Below are 24277 nucleotides of genomic sequence, written 5' to 3'. Positions count from 1 at the left end.
ATCTGACTGGGAGGGGCCTCACCTGGAGTCCAAGGGTGTCTGAACCCTGGCTAGTTTCTCTGAGCAGGACACAGGGTTCTTCAGAGAAGCCGTCTTTCCCCGCATCTGTTGGTTGCTGAGCAGAAACAGGCCCACATCAGGAAAAGCGGCTCTGGGGGAACACCTTTCCCTACCAGCTTCCCCAGGCCCAGGCCAGCTCCTCTCCCCGAACCCCAGACCAGCTCTGCTATTCAGGCTGAGGCTGAAGACGTCACCACCCACAGGCTGCAAGTCAGGCAAGAGTTCTCTGGTTCCGGACAGAGGGGGCAATCTCATGCCGTCTTTTCTGGAAGCCTGCAGGTCAGTCTATGCCCAGCCCGGAAGGGAAATCAGCCTACCTTAGTGGGGCACCAAGCAGGTAGGCCCGCCCCACACTTGAGAAAGCACAGTGGGAAGGAGGACTCGAAGACTTGCTCACGACTGACAGTGTAAGATTCTGAGGTGCCTGGGCAGCATTCCCATAAGCCGTCGGGATCTGGGAAAGGACGCGGAGCACAGGAGGCCGAAGCAGAGCCGAGGAGCTGGGGCATGGCTGGGCTCTAGTCAACCCATAGATAACTACGGGCTCGGAGGGGAGGGGCGGCGCTGCACCAGGAGGTGGCCTGGTGGCCTCTGGACGGTCAGGGTACCTTGGCCTCACAGCCAAACCATCTCAAAAATGTCCCAGGGAGAGGGCCCTGGAGGGAGTAGACACCATCTCCCTGGGCAGGTGGGGCTCCCCAGGGGCGTTTGAGTTCATGCCTCCCCTAAACAGCTCCAAAGCATAGGGAACCCCCTTCCTGCCCCTGTCAGGGTAGATATAGGCTCAGAATCGATAAAGCCTGAGGAGTCCAACCAGCCCCCAAAAGTGTGGGCCCAGAAGCTGACAGGAAGAGAGGCTGGCCAAGAAGCAGGGCCAGGGCAGGACACCACGGGGGTCACAAACAGTCTACAAGGTCCTGGGCCGATAAGGAGCTGGAAACTGAGGCCTGCAAACACCTGCCCGCAGTCCCTCTCAGCTCTGTCACCGGGGCAAGTCAAAGTTGTCTTCTTTAAGAACAGAGTGGCCCGCTCAGCCGAGATCTGCCAAGATCCTCAGAGATGATTTAGTCGGACCCCTACCACACTGCTATGCAGTAGGAAACTGAGTCCCACCGAGGGAGCGGCTGGACCCAGTATCACACAGTGAAGAGCCAGGTGACTTCATGCCACAAAATCAGCCCATCCACAGCCGTGTGGCCCGGTGACCTCTGCCCTTGCCGTTATGGAGAATTTCGGTGCAGCCATCAACATAGTTTTCCTGAATCTTGCAAAGTGACAAGTTTTGCTAGTGATTTTGACCCTTTTGACCCCCAAAGGTAATTTCTAGACTTGTTTAGTTCCATCATTCGCATTTCAAGCAGATTTCCCCTTCTCCTCTTGATTTTTATTATGCTCATAATAGAAAATATGAAAAAGATAAAACCTATAAATATGATGATCAAAATCCCCCAGAAGGAAAAGAAAATTCTTCAAAACTCATCCAAAGAAAAGGTTTAGGCATAAATATAGAATTTATATGAATGGAATCATGGATTATAATTCATAGGTCTTACTTTGGTTGCTTAACATGATCTCATGAGGAATTCCTGTGTCCCTGTCCGTAGCTGAGACAGATTCTCAGAAGTGTGATTCGTGGGTGGAGAACGCATACTTCTCAGGCCCTTTAGACCCTTGCCCAAAGTGCTTCTAGATGCTCTACTTGCGACCACGGCCATCAGCACTACGTGAGGGCTGATCACGGCCATCAGCACTACGTGAGGGCTGGTTCCCAACACACCCAGGCCCTATCCTCCCTATTCTGTTTTTCTCACTTTTGCAAATTTGGTATGGGGAAACATGCTATTTTCATTTCTATTTCTGCTTACGGAGGGGCTGAATGAGTTTCCCACATAGACATATGAACTCCTGGAACCCCACCTGTGAACTGTCTATGAGCATCTCCACATTTGTCTTACTGATTTGTATTAATGCTTTTTCGAGAACATTAGTCCTTAGTTGATCATGTTTGCAAACATCCCCCCAGTGTGTCATTTGCCTTTTAAGTTTTGTCTGAGGTTTTGTTCCTTTTTTGTGTGGTAGATTCCCTCCATGTCTTCCATCTCTCAGTTCCTCACTTGGCTCCCGTGCTTTGGTGGGAGAAGCACCTCGGGGTGCCCCAAGTCAGAGCGTGTACAAGTCAAACCACTGAGCCCTTGGAGAGCTCGGACTCTGCAGCCCGTGAGCTTTCCTGGGCCACCAGGAAGGGGAAGGAGGTGGGGCCCGCTCGAAGGAACATGCCCTGACCTGGAGGACCAGGGATAGAGCGAGACCCCAAGCAGGACCTTGGCCATGGTCTCAGAGGCAGGGAGCCTACCACTCAGGCACTGGAAAGGGTGACTGGAGGTGTCAGGGCTGCAGGAGCTCGGAGAGCAGACCGAGAGAGAGTCAAAGAGGGGCTCCCAGAGAAAAGGAAGCCGAACCTTACTGTCTGGATGGGACCATCGCTGCATAAGTTCCCATAATCTAACTTGGCGTTCATAATTAATGCCTGTACAGGGATTCTAAACTGAACTCATCTGTAGGTCCGGTGTGACTTTCTCAGGGAGGGAAGCTGGCCCTCCGCCCTCCCCCAGCCTAGAGAGAAGCTGCCTGCGGCAGGCACCCCTATCCGGGCCTCCCTCTTGGCACTTGTCACACCGGGTCAGCATCGGAACTGCTCATCCCCTGGGGCTTTGGCCTGGTGGGGACCCTCCTGTCTCCCCCACTGAAGGCCCTGAGCTGGGGACAATGACAGCGTGTGACAGGCACACATGACACATTTGAGGAATGACTGTGTGGGGACAGGAAGCAAGGCTGGAGGAGGGACAGACCATGAGGAAAACAAAAGAAGGCTGGTACATTCCCCACAGCATCTCCAGGAAGAGAAGAACGGGGTGAGGTGCAGTCACTGGGAGCAAATGACTTTCAAGCATCTTTAAACTTAGAAGCAACTCCTTTACGCATGACGAACAGGATGGTTACGAGCCATTCCGACCTGCGCATCTGTGAAGGCCGGTCCCTCCTGGCCGGCCTCATAATGCTCCTGACACAGAGACCCCGCCTGGGGCCCAAATGTACCACTTTCAAAATGATCGAGTCAGACTTTCTACCAATTAGTCTTCTCCCCTACAGTGTTTAGATGAGTAAAAAATAAAGACATGAGAGCGAAGTCAGATGCTCAGGTAGGTCTGGGCGAGAGGGGTCACCACAGACCTCCAGGTGAGGAGCCCCCAAGGATCCACTGGGCCCTGCTGCCGAAGAGACTTCAAGAGCAGGAAGTTGGAGAATGAGGGAACCAGCCTGGGTTCCCCCACCATGCTGGCAGCCTCCTTGACGTTCCCACGCTGGCCTTGTCAAGCCAGTTACTCTGTGTGTTGTGAATGACACCCTCGGACCATCCAGTCCCACCCCACCTCCACACGTGCTCTGTGGGGTAAGATCAGAATTCCTCAAATCCATGTCTATTTTTTTAATCAAAGCCACCCCCCAATATCATTATGTACATTAAGTAATTAAATAATGTCCAATACTTTGGACATTAGAGGGGGTAGAAAAAGATGGGGGAGGCCCCGATGGGGCCCTTCCACCCTGCTGAGCTGGGTCCCAGGGCAGGGTGCCTCTCCAGAGGACGGAAGAGGTACTCGGCCCACCCTGCAAGCCTTCCTTCGTTCCCTCCACAAATATTCACTGAGCTTATCCCACCAGGAGCCCAGCGTGGAGCCTGCCTCAGGGCTGCTGAAAGGGCAGGGATGGGCAGCTAGCAGATTCGGGGAGACGTCAGAAAAGGAGCCAGGCCAGTCAAGAAAGGGGGGCCACAGAGAGAGCAGGAGAGGGAGAGACAATGAGGAGGGACTCCAGAGGAGCCAGAATCCAGCTGCGTCCTGCAGAACTTGTGGACCAGGCTTCACGGGACACCTGCCACGAGCACTCTGGTCTCGAAGCTTCCCCAGGCTCAAGCTACTCCCACCACTTGGGTACTCCCAAACCGAAATCTAACCTCGACGCCCTCTCTCCTCCTGACCTTCAGCCTGCCATCGGGATGCAGCCACCAAGACGCGCTTGCTGTCATCGCCCCAGATCTGCTTCTTTCTGAGCACCTGACATCCCTGAGAGGCTCCTCCTGCCACAGCGGCCCAAGCCAGAATCGGAAGCTGTCTTCTCCCCACCCCCACCCCCACCACCAATCGATCCCCAAGTCCCCAAGACACCATCCACTTTCTCCACTCCAACTGCGTGGGCCAGCCGCATCACCACCATCCCTTCCCCCAACGCTGGTGACAAATTTGCTCTCCTGCCTGGCCCTGTCCCGCATCTGCCAGCCAGCAGAGCCACCTGGGGCCCAGATCTGACCCCGCGCCCTGCTGCTGACATTCCTTATTGAGTTCCCCCTCGCCTCCTCGCCTCCTCCTCGCCTCCTCGCCTCCTCCTCGGCAGGCCTTCCTGAGCTTCCTGCTTCCCTTCCCAGGCTCCCCCACAAGGCTTCCCTGTGCCCCAGCTTCTTTGCTGCAGTCGCCCTCCCCAGCAGTGCATACCCCAAACCCAGAATTCCTCTCCACGCTCATCTGCCTGGGGAATTCTGCTCATCTTTCAAGCCCCAGTTCAAATGGCACCTCTTCTGTGAAGCCTTCCCTGGTTTCCCCCAGGGTAGAGCTGGTCAGTCCCTCCTCTGTGGTCCCTTGTGACCTTCATCATGCTGTTGTTCCAGTACCCACCACACCAGACTGTAAGCACACTCTCTTTACACATCTGTCTGCCCCCGGTCCACTCTGAGCTCCCCCAGGGGTGTGTTTCATACATTCTTGTATCCCCAGTACACAGTGGGCACTCAGTGTTTGCTACTATGAGGAAGGAGACAGAGAAAGAGAGATGGTGACACTCCCAGAGGAAGGAGGGGAGGGAAAACACAGAGATAGAGCCCACGGGGGTCCTCTGCAGACGGATGGAACCTCGCCATGGAGCAGGCATCAGGACGGGCCCAGCACCACCAGGCACCCAGTCCATGCTCGCTGACCGATCAGAAGGGGAGCTCGGGGGGAGGCAGAAGACATAAGAGAAAGGAGAAAGTGGCTCAGACAGGATGGGATGCAGTATTTGGGGAAAACACAGGCCAGACCCTCCCGCCTCCACTGCACTGTCCACTCAATGGCATGCCCCTGGGCCATCCTGTGCCCGGGCACAGTCCAGCTTACACACCCCGCTTGCCCATACTCAAACCTCTGTAGCCCTGGGGCAAACCTCCCCCCCACCCAACCCCAGGCTCCCATAAGCCTCTAGCGGGAGCTGTACCCTGGCCACACTGAAGCAGAAAGCCAGGCCTAGCAGCAGCCTGAACCAGCCATGCCTTCAGGGCCCCCTGGGGCAACTTGGACGCATGTCCCAAGTTCACTTCTCCTGGACATTCGAGATACTAGAGTCAAGGCCGGGCCCAGTGACAGTTTCTCCCCTTCAGCTAGGTAACGATATATTTTCAACTTCTTAGTAAAGAGTAATTTGCACACAGAAGAGTACACATAAAATAAGTACACAATCCGGTACATCTCACAAATAGAACACACTTTGGAAACCACCCCCAGGAGCCCCCCTGCCCCTTCCAGTCTCAAGGCCTCCCCCCAGACCCCACAAGGATGACCGTCATCCGGGCTTCCGCAGGCTTCCTATGAATGGAATCGTCGCACACGTACTCTTCTCTGTGGCTGTGTAGCTGTAAACTACGCCTTTTCACTAGTGTTTTGTATCACATTACATGGACTTACTGCAACTGATTTATTCATTTGACTCTAGATGGGCATCTGGGCAGTTTTCCAGTTTTTGCCTGTTGCGAAAGTGTGGCTGAGAACATTCCAGTACCTGTCGTGTGGACACAAGTATTCCTTCCTGTGGGTAAACACTTAGGATTGGAGTTGGTGGGTCATAAGATAGGCCCATGTTCAGTTCCAGGCTTTTCAAGGCTCTCAGGTGATCTGAAACATGCAACCAGTGTATAGAAACCACTGGATGAATCTTGCCCCCCAGGTCTCTCCTTTCTTTGCAGCTCAGAAGGAGAAGGATGCGTCCTGGAATCCAGGGTGAGTCCCCCTGCCTGGGCTCTGGATCTGGGGCCCTGCCCCTCTGGACTTCCAGGAACGCCCTCAGCAAGACAGGAATCACATGTCCACAGAGATTTCCTTCCTCCGTTAAGGTCACACAACACATTTACCAGGTCAAGCCAAAGAAGCAGGAGCACCTTTCTGTGCGGCACAGCCTGGCTCTGGGTCCTTCCCGAGAGCCTGCCTACGTCTTTCCAGGGTCACAGGCCTGACACACAGCCCAGACACTGGTTGACAAGACCTCTGCCAAAGGGAAATTGGAATAAGGTGGATAGAGTCAGGCTTATCATCAGTACTCTAAAACCTGGAGAGAAAAGGTGATCTTCTTATGCAAAAACAATCCTAATATTTCCTACACAGAAGCTGCACCTCATTTTATTTTCTAAGCTGATATTCCTTATCTAGGACAGCTGCTTTGCTGTTTCTGCTGACCAGAAAAGGGGAGAGAAGACCACGGCTGAACCCCATCCTGAGTGTGAAGGGGTGGGGCTCGGGGCACTGGGGGGGGTGCCACACGCTGGGTCCCCATCCAGCTGTCCAGCTCGGCAGCCCTGGCAAAGGATTCAGGAGGGGCAGGTGTTCGGCACAGGTATGAACCCTACTTCCCAGGAGCAGGTCTGAGAACGCCTCGGCCAGGGATGTACTTAGTTCCCTCTGACGACCTGGGGCGGCTTTGAGATGAATGGGAAGGTGGAAGGCCATGTGCCCTACTTCCCAAAGCTTCACAGTCTGGACCAAATGACCGTGGCTGCCACCGGCAGAAGCACAGGTGTTCCAGACCCACACAAAGCCATCTGCAAGCTGACCAGCAGCCTCTTTGGAGGAAGAGATGACCTTGGCCCAACCGACTCCATTTCTAATGAATCCTCACCGGGGCCTACGAGATGGGCGGTGCACAGCCGCAGCACTCACAGCCAGACCGGAATCCCCCACCAGCTTTGGCCAAAGCCCACAAAGCAGGGAACACCTGTGATGTCATTGCGGCCACTCACGTGGGGCAGGTGCTTCTGCAGACATGTCACAGGTGGGGAACAGAGGCTCAGTGTGCTCCAGTGAAGTCCCCACGCACAGTTGTTGGCAGGGCCGGAACCCGCAGAGGCCTGACACCCAGGCCTGGGTTCTACCACACCCCCAGCGAGCCTTCAGGGTCAGGAGGGGGAAGGACTCAGAAGCTTCAAACCAGGTCAAGCCCTGCGAGTGGAGGGAGCCCCTGGGGAGAAGGGTGGGGAACAGGTGTGGCTCACGACCTCCAGCCCGGAGGCCAGCTCCGGCGTCCATTTGTCTGTCCGGTTATACCGATGAGGAGGCAGCCCAGACAGGTAAGGCATGAGCTCCTGACTACTCAACTGGGGAGGAGTGGAGCTGAATTCAAACTCCAGTCGGGCCGAAATCCTGCACTCTGTCTCCTCCAGCATGCTGCCCAGAGGGCTGGGGCCCGGTGTTCTGCCCTTTCCTGTAGCGCTCCCAGTAGACAGGGATTAGGGGACACCAAAGGAGGTCTCTTGGGCTGAGACGGCTATGCAGGGGCCTGTCTAGGATGTGGGGTTCCCTAGATCAGACCCCTTCCCACCCCCTCGTCCCTCAGCAAGACTTTATCTTCTTTGCTCAAAGAAGCAAACAAACTGGGAGAGCTAGTTGTTCAGGAGGAGATGTGAGCCGGCTTAGCCCTCTGGGGGTGGCTGCATCCAGCCTGAACAAGGACCCCTTTGAGCTCTGCTGCCAACAAGAACTCCTACCTACAGGGATGTCAGAGACTCCAGGGCCTTCCACCCAGTGGGAGGTGGGCGGGCCCAGGGCAAGGCTGGCCCCATCTCCCACTCTTGGCAGCCAAGAGGCTGCCCACTGCCCAGGTCTCTCTGTGGAGCCCAGAACTGGTCAGCCTAGACCTTAGCAGCTTGGTTGAATGGCCCCACTCTGGTTAAAGGACCCCAGTTGCCCTCTTCCCTGCTTTTGGACCCACCTATCCTGCCCCTGTCATCCAGATCTGGGCTCTCGGGACACACTAGAAAGGCCCAGGTCCTCACAGGGATGGAATTCAGGATCAACGTGCTCAGGCTGACTCCTCTCAGGCATTCAGGTGTTTGGGAGGCTTGCTAATGGACTGCCCTCCCGGCTCTGCCTGGGTCCTGCTTAGCTACTGTGCTCCTGCCCATGATGGAGACCCTTCCGCTCTTATCCCCCAACACCTCCGCTCCCCGAAGCCTGGCAAGCCGGAGGCTCCAGGGAGAGCAGACCCCTCCCACCTGGCCTCCACACACAGTCTGCTCAGATATCTTCACTGCTGTTCCTCTCATGTAAGTGGCTGTCACTACTAAGACCAGATTCCTTATTCATCTCTCACCCCTGACCCCCACACTCAGCTTCAGGCATCCAGTAAGTGCTCAATAACCGTGTACCGAAGAAACAAACACTGCCCACAGAGAAGCTCCTCTGTGTAGTGTGTCCGGCTGCACTGGGACTTCGGGACACAAACACCAGACCTGGAGCGAGAGCAAGTCACTCCGGTTTGCTTCTGGCTGTCCTCATCTCCTCCTGGGTGGCCCCCAGTCACCTTCCTCCGGGTCTGCTCCCCTGTAAAATGGGGGGAAATCCCCTCTCTGACCTGCAGAACTTCAGGGTTGCTGTGGGGGTCCGAGAGGTCATGGCCTAGCCCCAGGGAGGGGGCTGGTTTTCACAGCCTTGCCCACTGAGCCTCACCCCCACTCCCGCCCCTCCCTGTGACTCTGAGACCTCCGCATCCCATCATGCCCCTGGAGGGATGCCTAGAAGTGCAGCCGCCCATGGGAAGCGGAGACAGGGGCACCGCCAGGCCCCAAACTGCACCCGCAGAGCTCCACACAGGTCCTGCGTGACTGACTCTTTCTCCGCGGACCGCAGCCAGGGAGCCTCTGCGGGGAGAGCCCTCTCTGCACCTGGGCCCCACCCAGTGCCTGCCTCCCGCAGCTCAGGCCCAGCTTCCCCACAGCATCCCTCCACCAGAGGTCTGAGGCCAGCGGGGGCTGCCCCCTTGCTGGCCAGAGCTCAAAGGCCTGCAGAGCGAGAACAGTCACCAGGGAGACAGACGGGACAAACAGCCGAAACAGGGAAACTGCTGCTAGGCATGTTCAGGATTTCTCATGAAGCCCAGGCCACCCCAAGGAGCAGGCGGTTGGTCCTGCAGAGAGTGACCTGCCTGTCGCCGGCCTCATCCCACATTCCCCCTGCTGTAGCAGCAACTGTCTGAGCTAGCACCCCTGGACCTGGTCACAGACCACTTTTTCTTGGCCAGCCACTTCAGGCCTGGCTGTCTCCAGACAAGAAGCTGGTCATTCAGGTCGAAAAACAGACTTGCATTCATTAAAAAACAGAGCACTCCTGTGCTCCTGGGGGCTGCCCTCTGCTAAGCCTGCTGAGGGAGGGCCCACAGGCCAACCCCGGCGCTCAGATACCTCCCCATCCCCAGTCAAGGCTGCCAGGAGGTGTGGCTGCTCTCGGGACAAGCCTTCTCTGTCCATCCGTGGACACCATCCAATGCACCCTGATTCCAACTAGCCCCTGATATCCACCTCAGAATCACACCAGCTTTGTGGACCCTCAGGGCTCTTCTCAGGGCATAGGGCAGATTGGAAGGTGTCTTGGGGTCCTGAAGGAGCCTGGATGTGGTGGCTGGGAGACACAGAGGCAGGCCTGGAAGTACTTCTCACTGCAGAGGGGCTTGGAGAAGCCACTTCTCTCTGGGCCTCACTTACTCTCTGCAAAGGGGTGAGAAAGCCTCAGCCCAGGAAGGAAAGCAAGGGCTGTATGAGGGGAAAACAAAGCAGAGCGAGGAACTGGGTGAACTACAAATAGCCACTGACCCTCCTGTGGTCAGGAGAACCCCTATCCCAGGAGAGGCTGGCAGGACCACAGTCCTCAAAGGGCTGCCAGCCTCTCTGCCTCCCTCCTACAAACACCAATTGAATGTCTGCTGTTTGCTCAGCTCTGTGAAAGTGCTGTGTATACTAAGAAGGATAAGGCAAACTACTATCCCCAAAACGCCTGGTGGGAGAGGCAGACATGAAACAAATATTTATATAAATCAATACATAATTATAACTGTGTCAGCTATGCTATGAAAGAAGAGCCCAGCGTCCTAGTTGGACCTCTGTCAGGGAGTCCTGACTCAGCTGTGGAAAGCAGGGAGGCTTTCCCTAAGAAGCAGTGGCATTTTGAGCTGATAGCCAGTGGATGTTAATCAGATAGGGGAGGATATTTGCAGAGAGTTAGAGAGGGGTCCTTGTAGAGGGTTTATGATGGATGTGCAAAGGCCCTGAGGCCGGAGTGTGTGGCATGTATGAAGAACATAAACAGAGCCTTTGTCTGGAGGGTGGAAGTAGTGAAGTGGGGAGCAGTGAGGCTGGAGGGGTTGGCAGGGCTAGATCATGCAGGGCCTTGTGCACTCCAATAAGGGTTTCTGTCATTTTCTTAGAAGCGATGGGGAATCTATAAAGGGATTTAAACTAGGAAATCCACTACTAAATTTGTATCTTAAAGAGATCATCACTCTGACACATTGATTTGCTTGAAAGTCATCCAAAGGAGGTGGGGAAGGGGGAGCAGAGATAAGTATCAATGAAATAGGGACAATCTTCTGTTGATGGTTTTTATGTCACCCATCTATAACAGAAGAAAACAGGTGTAAATCTTTGCGACCTTTGATTAGGCAACAGTCTCTTAAGATATGATACCTAAAGCACAGGAAACCAAAGAAAAGATAAACCGTGCCTTATCAAAATCGGAAAGGTTTGTGCTGATGATATCACCAAGAAAGTGAAGACAACCCACAGAAAGGGAGAAAATATTTGCAAATCATATATCTGATATGAGACTAATATCCAAAATATATAAAGAACTCCTACAACCTTGAAAATATACTAAGTGAAATAAGCCAGTCCCAAAAGATAAACACTGTATCATTCCACTTATGTGAAGTATCTAGAGTATCAAATTCAAAGAAACAGAAAGTGGAAAGGTGGTTGCCAGGGCCTGGAGGGAAGAGAAGATGGAGAGCTATTTAATGGGTACTTCAGTTCTGCAAGATGAAAAAGTTCTGGAGATGGGTTGCACAACAACATGCATATGTTTAACACTACCAAAGGATGCAAATGCACTTAGAAATAGTTAAGAGATAAATTTTATGTTATGTGTTTTTCTTGATCACAGTTAAAATAAATTTTTTTTAAAGACCTCTTTTTTTTTTTTTTAAAGATTTATTTAGGGGCACCTGGGTGGCACAGTTGGTGAAGCATTTGGCTCAGATCATGATCCCTGGGTCCTGGGATCAAGTCCCCTATTGGGCTCCTTGCTCAGGAGGGAGCCTGCTTCTCCCTCTGCCTGCTGCTCCCCCTGCTTGTGCTCTCTTTCTCTCTGACAAATAAATAAATAAAATCTTACAAAAAAAATTTTTTAAATAAAAAATAAAAATAAAAAAGATGTATTTATTCATTTAAGAGAGAGAAAGAGAGCATACTTGCAGGAGGTGGGGAGAGGGGCACGGGGAGAGGGGGAGACAAATCCAAGCAGGCCCCCTGCTGAGAGTGGAGTCCCACCCAGGGCTCCAACTCACAATTCAATCTTATGACCCTGAGATCAGCACTGGAGCCAAAACCAAGAGTGTCCACCCAGGCACCCATAAGAAGAAATGAATCTTACAACTGAATGATAAAGACAAGTAATCCTACTAAAAATGGGTACATGTTTGAATAAACATTCTTCCAAAGGCGATGTCAGATGAGCAATAAGTACACGAAAAGATGCTCAACATCATTAGCCATCGAGGAAATGCAAATCAAAACCACAATTAGTTACCCCTTCACACTCATTGGGGGACCATAATCAGTACTAGGTGTTGGCGAGGATGCAGAGAAATTGAATGCTTGTACATTGCTGGTGGAATGTGAAATGGTACGACTGCTTTGTAAAAGTCTGCTGGTTCGTCAGATGGTTAAACAAAGTTCCTTCAGGACCCAACAGCTGCCCTCCTCGGTATGCAGCCCAAGAGAACTGAACACATGTCCACACAAAGTCTTTTTCAAGAATGCTCACAGCATTATGATAATGAGCCCCCAAAATGGAAACAGCCCCAAAATACCCATCAACTGATGAACAGAGAAACTGTGGTACATCCACACCATGGAATATTACTGAGCCCTGAAAAGGCGTGAAGCGTTGATACAAGCTACAATATGAAAGAACATTATGCTAAGTGAAAGAAGCCAGTTACGAAAGACCACAAACCTATGATTCCCTGTACAGGAAATGTCAAGAACTGGCAAAACCTCCGAGTCAGAAAGCAGATTAGTGGTTGCCAAGGTGCTGGGGGAAAGGGAAATGGGAAGTGACTAATGTGGGTAGAGTTTCTTTTTGGGGGTGATGAAACTGTTCTGGAATTAAACTGTTCTGGAATTGGTGTGCAACTTGGTGAATACATTAAATCCACTGAATTGTACACTGTAAAAGGGTGCATCTTATGGTATGTGGATTATATCTCAAGGAGGTGTTGAGGGAGGAGAGAAATCTGGGACCCGAGGAAGCACAACACTGAAAGATTGTGTGGGGGAGAGAGTCCCCCAAGGAGACTAGGAGGGAGAGAGCCAAGAGGTAGAAAGAACACTAAGGGTAGGGGTTGTCATGGAAGCCGAGGGAGCGTGTCAAAAGGAGGAATGGGAATCAGTGGTCTGCTGCGAGGCAGGTAGGAGGAAGACTGAAGGCAGTCGCTTCAGCAGCAAGGACAGAATGGGTCCCTTCAGTGGGGTAGTAGGGTAGTGGAGTGGTGGGGTGGTGGGGTATGTGAGTCGGTGGGGTAGTGGGGTGGTGGCGTATGAATCCAGACTCAGGTGCTAAAGACCCGCTCCTGCCTCCTCCCTCCCAGGCCGGTGACCGCACCCCAGGGACGGCCGTGAGGACAGGTCTCTGAGTACAAGTGGGAATGTCGTTGAGCACAAGTCGTGGGCCGGCTCACACCAACCTGGAATCCTACTGCCTTCCTCCCAGGAAAGTCGGCAGAGATGCCGAGATGCCGGAGGACGGGAGAAGGTTCCTCGCGGGGAGGGCGCTGCCATCGCCCGAAGCCTCACTGCCGGGGCCACCCCCAACCCCACCACGGCGTCCTCACCTGCCGCTCCTCCACCCCTGGCGCGCGAGCCGCAGCCCGAGAGGCACCGTCCATTTTCGGCGCCTGCCTCGGCAGGGGCTGGGAAGCCCGGGGTCACCAGGCGCCAGAGGGCGGCCACACCCAGAATTCCAGCCCCACAAGGAGCGCCAGCTCCCCGCGGCGGCGGCCCGGCGCCAGGAATCCCGCCCACCGGCCCAGCCCAACCTCCGAGTGGGCCGATGGGCCCCGAAGCCTGGACAGCAAAAGGCGACGCAGACGGGGCGGGAGATGCTGCCCCGAATGCAGCTGCCCCGAATGCAGCAGCCCCGCTGCACCTTCCGGCCTCTCCGAAAAAGGATGAAGCGCCCCCTCATCCGAGGTCCCATTTGGGGTCGGTGTCCAGCACCCAACCTGGTAGCTGGCCCGTGTTTGAGACGGCCCAAAGCAGGGTCTGGCTCGTGCCCTGCCGCAGGCGCTGGACAACTGGGCTCCCCCAGACTGTGCTGCAGTGAAGGGTTCAGATTCCTGAGCCATGACCTAGTCTTATGCGGCTTGCTGGTTTCTGGGGCCTCTTCCTCCAGGGAGAACTCCAGATTGTCTGACACCCATAGGAATGCCTGTTCTCACCCCTATTATTCAACAATGTTCTGGACGTTCTAGCCATTGCACAAAAGCAAGAAAAAGAAAGAAAGGGTTTAGACACTAAAAAGAGAGAAATTTTCTTATTTATTTATTTTTCAAGTAAGTTCTACATCCAAAGTGGGTCTTTGAGGACCCAGAGAAGAGTGGCATGCTCCACTGACTCAACAGCCAGGCGCTCCCCCCAAAAGAGAGAATTTTTATTTGAAAGATGATAAACTATCTAGAGAATACATAATCAACTAAAAAAAAACAAAAAACAAACAAAACCCAAAAACAAAAACAAAAGAAAGTGGCCCAGACATTCTTATATTTAGGCAGTAGACTAGGCAGAGTTTTGGTGAGGTAGACATATACTGAGTTCTTATGGAGTTTATTATTCTAGGGGTTATAAGGTCAGCACAAAAGTCAAAAAAGTAGTTTCTCCATAGACCCACAGTAAAAAAAAAAAAAAAAAAAAGTTACATATATATTTATATATTATATATATATAAAGATATATATATATTTATATATATGAAATATTTGGTAAAATGATTCTATTCACATGGAAACAACACATATAAAATACCTAAGAATAAACTTTTAAAATGTTGAAAGTCCATGAGAAGAAAACCACAAACCACAAACCTTTTTTAAAAGACATAAAAGAATGGTGCCTGGGTGGCTCAGTGGGTTAAGCCTCTGCCTTTGGCTCAGGTCATGATCTCAGGGTCCTGGGATCGAGTCCCACATCGGGCTCTCTGCTCTGCAGGGAGCCTGCTTCCTCCTCTCTCTCTCTCTGCCTGCCTGTCTGCCTACTTGTGATCTCTGTCAAATAAATAAATAAAATCTTTTTTAAAAAAAAAAAGACATAAAAGAAAACTTGAATAAATGTTCTTGAGTGGGAAGATTCAAAGTTTTAAAAGAGAGAATTTATCTCAAATTTAATGCAAGGGCTTGCCTTACCAGATGTCAGAACAAACTACAAAGCTAGAGCAATCAAAATACCATGGCATTCACAGGAAACAAACTGAGGGTTGTTGGAGGGGAGGGGGGTAGGGGGATGGGGTAACTGGGTGATGGGCATTAAGGAGGGCACGAGATGTAATGAGCACTGGGTGTTACATGTAACTGGTGAATCACTGACCTCTACCTCTGAAACTAAGAATGCACTATATGTTAATTAGCTGAATTTAAATAAAATTAAATTAAATTTTAAAAACCAAAATACTACGGTATTTACTGGCTTAGGAAAGATGAACAGATACTAACAAGGAGTCCAGAACATGGGGTGCCTGACTGGCTCAGAGGGTTAAGCCTCTGCCTTCAGCTCAGGTCATAAATCTCAGGGTCCTGGGATTGAGCCCCGAATCGGGCTCTCTGCTCAGCAGGGAGCCTGCTTCATCCTCTTTCTCTGCCTACTTGTGATCTCTCTCTCTGTGTCAAATAAATAAATAAAATCTTAAAAAAAAAAAAAAAAAGGAGTCCAGAACATGATCTATGGCTATCTGGGAATTTAGTACACGATAAAGAAGGTGTTCCAAATAAGAAAGAGAAGAATGGATTGTCCAATAAATGCTATTGGGGCACCTGCGTAGTTCACACCATTCACAAAAATTAATTCCAAGGAGAGTAAACATCCAAACATTTTCTAAATCAATAAAGAACTAAAACAAAATAGAGGAGAGTATTTATTAGGAAAGATTTTTAAAAAAGATTTCATATATTTCTTTGACATAGACAGAGGTAGCAAGAGAGGGAACATAAGCAGGGGGAGTGGGAGAGGGAGAAGCAGGCTTCCCACTGAGCAGGAGCCTGACAAGGGGCTCCATCCCAGGACCCTTGGATCATGATCTGAGCTGAAGGCAGACACTTAACAACGGGGACACACAGGCACCCCAGGAAAGATTATCCTAAGCAAGATATAAAGATTTTTCTAAGCAAGATATAAAACCCAGAACACATAAAACACATAATTGCATAAAAAGTAAAAACTTTGTACATCAAAATTTGAACAAAGAATTGATCGCCTTAAACATAAAATGAGCTCATCCAAGTCAGTAAGAGGAAGTAAATGATCTAATAGAAATGTGACCAAAGGGGCGCCTGGGTGTCTCAGATGTTTGAGGGTCTGCCTCCTACTTGGGTGATGATCCCAGGGTCCTGGGATGGAGCCCCATGTCAGACTCCCAGCTCAGCAGGGAGCCTGCTTCTCCCTCTCCCTCTGCCTCTCCCTGTGCTCTTGTTCTCTCTGTCTCTCTCTCTCAAATAAATAAATAAAATCTTTTCGAAAATAAATATATATAAAATAAAAATAAAATAAAGTGAGCAAAGAATATTGAACAGGCAAGTTATAAAAGAAGAAATAGTTTTCATAACTATATTATTGGCAAACATTTAAAAATTTGGAGTGCTCAGTACCACCAAGGCTGTGTTACAAATCTACAGACCCTTTGATCCAAGAACTCCATCTCACAGAATTTGGCATAAAGAAATAAATGGACAAGTAGGTAGAAATTTATATTTGTATGTTTGACAATTATGATGAAAAAGTGGAAATACCTAAATAATATTCTATCAATATCATAGATTCCTATGCAGTTGACTAAAATAGTGGGATATCGCTGCATGGGCTCATAGAGAAAAAGACCCATAATGTGTTGTTTAGTGAAAAGTAGGTACAGATTAGTAAGTAAGATATAATGAATCCATTTATAAAATTTAACCTTCTATACCAAAAGGCATATATCAAACAACAGTGATTATATCTTGTCTGAGAATTATAGGGTGATTTTTGCTCTTTTTAAAAAAGATTTTATTAATTTATGTGACAGAGAGAGCGAGAGTGCCCACGCACACAAGCAGGGGGAGTGGGAGAAGGAGAGGGACAGGGAGAAGCAGGCTCCGGGCTGAGCAGGGAGTCCAGTGTGGGGATTTATCCCAGGACCCTGGGACCATGACCTGGGCTGAGAGCAGATGCTTAACCCACTGAACCACCCAGGCGTCCCTGATTTTTTTTTGTTTTTTTAAGATTTTATTTATTTATTTGACAGAGAGAGAGGTCACAAGTAGGCAGAGAGGCAGGCAGAGAGAGGGTGGGGGGAAGCAGGCTCCCCGCTGAGCAGAGAGCCCGATGCGGGGCTCGATCCCAGGACCCCAGGACCACGACCCGAGCCGAAGGCCGAGGCCTAACCCACTGAGCCACCCAGGCGCCCCAATACTCCAGATTTCTAAAACCTCATTCTTCTTACATGAAGACGCTTAGAATCCAAGAGAAAAAGAAATCTTTTTTTTCTTTTTTTTCTTTTTTTTTAAATTTTTTATTTTAATAAACATATAATGTATTTTTATCCCCAGGGGTACAGGTCTGTGAATCGTCAGAGAAAAAGAAATCTTGATGTTAAAAATGAACTTTGCCAGTGGAATCTGAGGAAGGTCAATGGGTTATAGCAATATCAACTTTCTGGTTGAGAGACCATGCTGCTTGCTTCTCCTTATGCAGGATGTTACCACTGGGAGAAACTGCGTGGACGGTTCATGAGATCTTTGTCTTATGTCATAATATTGCATGTGAATCTACAATTACCTCAAAATATAAAGTTTATTTCAGAAAAATAAACTTTGCACCTTCAAAAGGAAAACAGACTGAGATTTCTTAAGGCTGAGTCTGGCTCAGCAGAGGTCTGGTCTCAGATTCTCAAAGCTGGAAGCACCGCAGGGAAACGGACTTTGGTGAGCACCTACTGTGTCTCAGACCCTTACACGGCCGGCCGGACAACCTCTGAAGCCAGCTGGATGTGACTCTGTTTTACGGATGGACAGAGGGAGGCTCAGAGCCAGTAGTAACTCAGTAGTGGAGAAAAGACTTGAATCCGGGTCTGTCGCTCAGCTTCTTCCAATTATTCTACCATAGATCATCCAAATATGAGAATGACTTACAAGAAAAACAAAAACAAGAACTGAAACTCCTGGGTGGCTCAGTCGGTCAAGCACCGGCTTTCAACTAAAGTCACGATCCCAAGGTCCAGGGATCAAGCCCCCTGCGGGGCTCCTTGCTCAGCAGGGCGCCTGCTTCTCCCTCTGCCTCCTGCTTTCCCTGCTTGTGCTCTCTTTCTCTCTTTCTGACAAATAAATAAAATCTTGGAAGGAAGGAAGGAAGGGCGGATGGAAGGAAGGAAGGAAGGAAGAAAGGAAGGAATAAATCTCATTCAGTGTTATCTACATCAAGCAGCTTGGTATAAGGAAATAAACAGTCCAGTGAGGGGTGGGGGGAGGGGGGAAGGTAAAGTTGCAATCAGGCACAAGAAATTTTAAAATGTGTGCCTGCATGTGAGTATCATCCTTCAGGTGTGTCATGCAGAAAGTTCTGTTAGAATGTTCTTTCCAGCACCTAAATGGACCTCGTTGTAACTAGTGATCCTTCACCAAGGAACAAACCTTTGTCATCCTGTTCCTTCCTTGATAAAACTAGATCTCCACTGATGGTGCTATACCTCAGTGACCAAAGAGCTGAAGAAAGGACATTCTTTATAGAAAGATTTAAGCTAGGGGCGCTTGGGTGGCTTGGTCAGGAGAGCGTGTAACTCCTGATCTCAGAGTTAGGGTTAGGGTTAGGGTTAGGGTTAGGGTTAGTTCCAAGGGTCAAGCTCCATGCTGGGTATAGAGATTAGTTAAAAATTGCAAGGAAAAAAAAAGAAGAAGAGAGGAAGGGGAACCTATAGATTACAAAAGATTATAGAGACATAGGTGTGGAGATTCAGTATGTTAACCAGTTGCTTAAGCCTCATTCAGATCCTTATTGAACTAAACAAATGGTACAAAGACGTTTATGAGACAATGGGGGAAATTTAAATGCTAACTTGTTGGTGATTTTAAGGAGTTAGTTTTATTTTTTTAGGTGTGATAACAGTATTGTAGTTATGTTTTTTAAAGGCTTTATCTTCGGGGCGCCTGGGTGGCTCAGTTGTTCAGTGTCTGCCTTCAGCTCAGGTCATGATCCCAGGCCCCGCACTGGGCCCCCTGAGCAGGGAGCCTACTTCTCCCTCTCCCTCTTCCTCTGTGTTCTCTCTCCCTCTATTGGTCTCTTTCAAGTAAATAAATAAAATCTTTAAAAAATAAAGGCTTTATCTTCTTAGATACACATTGAAATAGTTGTAGATAAAATAATATCTTAGATTTGTTTCAAAATAATCCAGGAGTGAGAGAGGAGGAAGGTACATATGAAACAAGGTTGGCCATAACTTGGTAATTTTTGAACCTGGGTGATGGACACATCCTTCTTATTATACTATTCTCTCTCTTTATATATGTTTGAATTTTTCTACAATAAAAGGATTTAACGATGAAAAATGTAAACATTTTTCAACTTGTTTGGTAGTCAAGGAAGCCCAGTATGAATATCAATTCTGAGGAAATGTCGCTGGGTTGTTGAATTTTGTTTAAAAAAAAAAAAAAAGATTTGTGGGGCACCTGGGTGGCTCAATTGTTAAGCATCTACCTTTGGCTCAGGTCATGATCCTGGTGTCCTGGGGTCGAGCCCTGAACTGGGTCCCCTGCTCAGTGGTGAGCCTGCTTCTCCCTCTCCCACTCCCCCTGCTTGTGTTCCTTCTCTCACTGTTTCTCTCTCTGTGTCAAATAAATAAATAAAATATTACAAAAAAAAAAAAAGATTTCTTTATTGGGCACCTGGGCGGCTCAGTCAGTTAAGTGTCTGCCTTCAGCCCAGGTGGTGATCCCTGGGTCCTGGGATTGAGCCCCATATCGGGCTCCCTGCTCAGCGCAGAGCCTGCATCTCCCTCTCCCTGTGCCTGCCACTCCCCCTGCTTGTGCTCTCTCTCTCTGTCAAATAAATAAAATCTTTTAAAAAAACATGTATTTATTTATTCTAGAGAGAGCAAGTGAGAACTCATGCATGGGCAAGGGGAGGGACAGAGGGAGAGAGAGAGGAAAAGCAGACCCCCACTGAGCAGGGAGCCCGACATGGGGCTCGATCCCAAGTCCCTGAGATCATGACCTGAGTGGAAACCAGGAGTCGGACGCTTCACCAACGGAGCCACCCAGGTACCCCTGTCGCTGGGTTGTTTTAAAATAACATTTCTGGACAGTCCTTCAAAATTCAAAACTTATTTTTAAATAGCATTTTGTGTGGTCTGGGTTGGTATGGGTAGGTTTTGAGTAATCCAGTAAATGTTGACACCTATTAGAAACATTTAAATTTTGGGGGCGCCTGGGTGGCTCAGTGGGTTAAAGCCTCTGCCTTCGGCTCAGGTCATAATCCTGGGGTCCTGGGATCGAGCCCCACATTGGGCTCTCTGCTCCGCAGGGAGCCTGCTTCCTCCTCTCTCTCTGCCTGCCTCTCTGCCTACTTGTGATCTCTATCTGTCAAATAAATAAATAAAATCTTAAAAAAAAAAAAAAGAAACTTTTAAATTTTTTTCCACAGAAGAGAGAGAGAAAATCCTTAGGACTGGTCATGGTTGTTTGCTGAGGCATACCACCCAGGCTGCTCCCAGAGAACAAGAGGGATGCCAAAGAAATGAAATGCCGGTTGGATTTTGGCAATTATTTAATATACCATTGCTGTGCCACATCAACCTGCTAGGAGGAAACGGAATTTGCGTTTGATTTAAACTAATTTTTTTTATTTTTTTTTAAGATTTATTTATTTATTTGACAGAGAGCGCAAGAGAGTGGGGATGGGGTTGGGGAGAGGGAGAGACCTGAGCAGACCCCGTGCTGAGTGTGACACGGGGCTCTATCACAGGACCCTGAGGTCATGACCTGAGCCCAAACCCAGAGTCAGATGCTTTGCCGACAGGCGCCTGGCAGGCTCAGTCAGTAGAGCGTGTGACTCTTGATCTCAGGGTTCTAAGTTCGGGCCCCACTTTGGGTGTAGAGATGACTTTCAAGTAAAAAAAGAAAAAAAAAAGAAAGAAAGAAATAGTGGCAGCCAGAAATGCGTCTGTTTAAAAAACTCACCTTGTGATTTTCTAAGAGATATTAAACATTGGCTGAGGAAACATGCGGTTACGACTGGGACTCAAAGAGTGGTTCAGTCTCCACGGGTTATTAAAACTCCTGTCCTAAACTAGGACCAAACATTTCTTTCTTTTTTAAAGATTTTATTTATTCATTTGAGAGAAAGAGCACAAGCAGGGGGAGAGGCAGAAGGAGAGGGAGAAGCAGGCTCCCCGCTGAGCAGGGAGCCGGATGTGTGGCTGGATCCCAGGACCTGGAGATCGTAACCTGAGCTGGAGCAGACATTCAACCATCTGAGCCACCTAGGCGCCCCAGGACCAAGCATTTCTAAGCCAGTAAAAATGTGTAGCTGTGGCCGGGAGAAGGGTGGAAACAGCTTACCCTAGAGAGGTTTACATTCTTGGGGAAAAAACTTTCCTTCTGGAATCTATGCTATAGCACACAGGTACTCCTTGGGGTGGGGGGTGGGGGGCAATTACTCCTCATCACACAGAAAGCTCCATTCCCAGGGGTCCCTGCTTTCCCCTCCACCTTCCTCTCCTACATGAGTAAACACCTGGGGGTTTCATCAAAGCTTCAAAGGTTGGTGATGACTGAGAGTGACAGATTGATGCCCTGCAGCCTGGGTGAATAGCAGCACAGTGGCCCAGACTGACTTCATGCCAAACTTAACCTTGGCACCAGAGGCAGTGGCAGAAATGTAGGGGCCTAGGTTCACTTTTCAGGAAAGGAGAAAAGCAAGTTATTTCCTGGTGTCCAAACTCAGACACTGGCCACTGTACCAAGTGGAATGCTGTTCCGTTTTCCATTTCATGGGTGTGTGTGTGTGTTTAAGTGAGTTCTATGCCCACTGTGGGGCTTGAACTCATGCCTCAAGGGTCATGTTGCTCCACCAACTGAATCAGCCGGGCACCCCTTGATTTCATGGACTTTCTGTAGGGAGTCATAGCAAAGAAGAAATTATGTGAAGAAATAAAATACCATCAGAAATTGAGGGGAAATTGAGGCAAATAACAGAATCACTGAATGACATCATAGAGAACGCCCTTGGGAGCCTACAATCCAATTTCCTTACCTTATGATGACGGCAAAGCAGACCCAGAGAGGGGACCTGACTTTCCCCAAGTCTCAGCAAAATAAGAACAGCATGAGCCTTAGAACTCACTTCTGATTCCCAGAGCAAGGCTCTTCGTGCTGGTCCGATAAATACGGTATGTGGCATTGCTGGGGGGTGGGGGGCCCGGCAAAGCCACAGCTTCACCAGGTTAAGGACTGGGCAGACCCCCCAAGCAGGCACTTGGAAGAGCTTCAGGGAGGCTGGCTGGCATAAACCCACCCTGAGTCCTGCCGACCCCAACCTCAGGGGGTCATCCCCGGTGGGAGAACTGGCACACGGGTCTTTCTGGTCTGCATTAAGGCTCTTGCGGGAGGACTCATCTCAGTTCAGAAATGTGGATGCAGCCTGGAACATCAAGGCATGGAGTCGCCCAGGCTGTCCCCTCTAGGCTAATCCCCAAATGTCTCGTTTAGGCCAGTCAGGAAGAACTTCAACTTGGTCCCAGCCCAAACTCTGGTGGAGGCTTGGTGGCAGCCTCTAACAGCTTTGCCCTCTAGACCTGTCCGTTTGCCCCAGAGATGCTCACTGCTTACGTGGTCCTGTCAAACTGTAACCTCAAACCATGCCTGTCAGAATGGGCTGGACTCGAGCCAACACAATCAGAGAACTGGGGAGAGGGCATACTGACCCCCTCACTGCAGGATGGGAGGGACACCCTCTCTACACCACCTCTCCCTTCAAGCCTATAAATCTTTTAAAGGAGCTGGACCTTGGAGCCAGCTAGAGGTGTACATGGGGCAAAGACTTCACAGATTGTCAGGGCCCTCTCTTATTCCCTAAGATCCTGACACCCGCAAGGATGGGGCACCCTTAAACAACCATGAGGAGTGGGGAGACAGACCAAGTAAGGGCAAATGAGGCTGGGTAGAGACCCACCAGCCTCTGAAAACAGGGCAGAGGGAGCCCCTGAGGATTCAGCCAGTTCCATGAACCTGTGTAGAGTGGGCACAAGACTCACACACTCATCCTACCTTCCCCAGTGCTAGCGGGCCAGGGGAGCCAGGCCGCCCTCCAGAGCTCACACTGTGAGGCTTGGGACCTGGGCAAGCGTAGGAACTTGTTACAGCTTCATTCACTGCCTCTGTCTTCCCTAAATAACCCCGCCAGCAGCACCCAAGACCTCAAGGTGCAGAGGACACAGTTCTTGCTGTCACGTGAAACACCACGTCCAGCCTGCCCAACCTCCTTGCCCCTTTCCCAGCCGCAGGAACTTTGCTTCCTCCCAAAGAGGCTTTGGATGAGATCTCCAGGCTGAGAGACCGGCCCCAGCGCGCCCGATCGGGACGGGCCTGGAGCACGGGCGCGGCTGCGTCGTGCCGGGACAGCTCCACGCTGCCTCCTGGGCCGCCGCGGGCCACTACAATTGCAGACCCGCTGGGAGAAGAGAGAGGCTGACCCCTCCGAGGGCCAGCAGGGAAGCGCCAGACTTTGGGTGAGGGCAGTCAGGACGAGGGAATCGGTTTGGCTGGGGCATGAGTGAGTGAGTGAATGAATGAATGAGTACACGAATGAATGAATAGCGATGGTGGCGGAGACGCGGTAAGAGGCGTCCCACGGAGGGTGTCCATCCTGATGCCGCCCGGACCTCTCTCATCCCCCAGCGCCGAAAGCGGGGCCATCTGCCCCCTCGCCAACACCTCGCAGCCCCCGGAGGAACCCGGGCCCGCGCTGCGCAGCTCTGGAGCCGAGCCCAAACTCCGGCGGCCGGGAAGTGCCTGCCCCGCGGCCAGAATGTGCCTAGGCGTAGGGCGCCCCGAGGCCGCCTCGTCCCGCCGGGCAGCGTCCTCTCGCGGCAGCCTCCGGTACCCTCCAGCCCCCGCCCCGCCGCCGAGCCCAGCCCGCGGGCCTCAGCCCCTTACCTGCCCGCCTCGGAGGCCTTGCCCCGGCTCAGAGCGGTCATCGCGGCGCCTCCAGCAAGCGCCGTGGACCGCGCGTCGGGACCCGGCGCTCGTCGGCCCGCCTCCGCCCCAGCCCGCCCATTGGCTGCTCGCGCGGGACGGGCCCCGCCCATTGGCCGTTCCTCCTCCGCTTCTCTGCCCCGAGGTCTGCGCAGATTCTACCAGTACCTCCAGACCCGCAAGTCCCGGTAACCCGGGCCTGGGTCTTCACCTCCTGCCCCTCCCAGCAGAGGCCTTGGGTCCCCTCCAGGTTCTTCCTCCTCAGCCCTACGGCAGCCATCTGCAGCAACCTGTTCTCGTCCTTCTCTAAACCCTCCCGACTCTGAGCTCCAGGGTAGGTTTCAGCTTCTCCCCACAGCACCGACGGGACAGGAGTTAGGGAACACAG

The 24277-nt window shown here is 50.9% G+C and overlaps 1 protein-coding gene across 1 annotated transcript in view; it reads right to left on the bottom strand.

Annotated features, from left to right (window-relative positions):
* GRAMD2A (GRAM domain containing 2A) overlaps positions 1–23891 on the bottom strand; it is a gene marked incomplete at both ends in the record, with an annotated part of 30344 nt that extends 6453 nt beyond the window's left edge. The window contains 2 exons of the mRNA XM_080808629.1: positions 23–115; positions 23851–23891. Coding sequence (XP_080664755.1) covers positions 23–115; positions 23851–23891 — 134 coding nt within the window. The remainder of the gene's footprint in view (positions 1–22; positions 116–23850) is intronic.
* Positions 23892–24277: the final 386 nt, after the last annotated feature.

This window comes from Martes martes, assembly GCF_963455335.1.
Source record: "Martes martes genome assembly, chromosome: 7".
NCBI lineage: Eukaryota > Metazoa > Chordata > Mammalia > Carnivora > Mustelidae > Martes > Martes martes.
The sequence above is the reverse complement of the archived record's forward strand: the minus strand, read 5'-3'. Positions and strand labels throughout refer to the sequence as shown.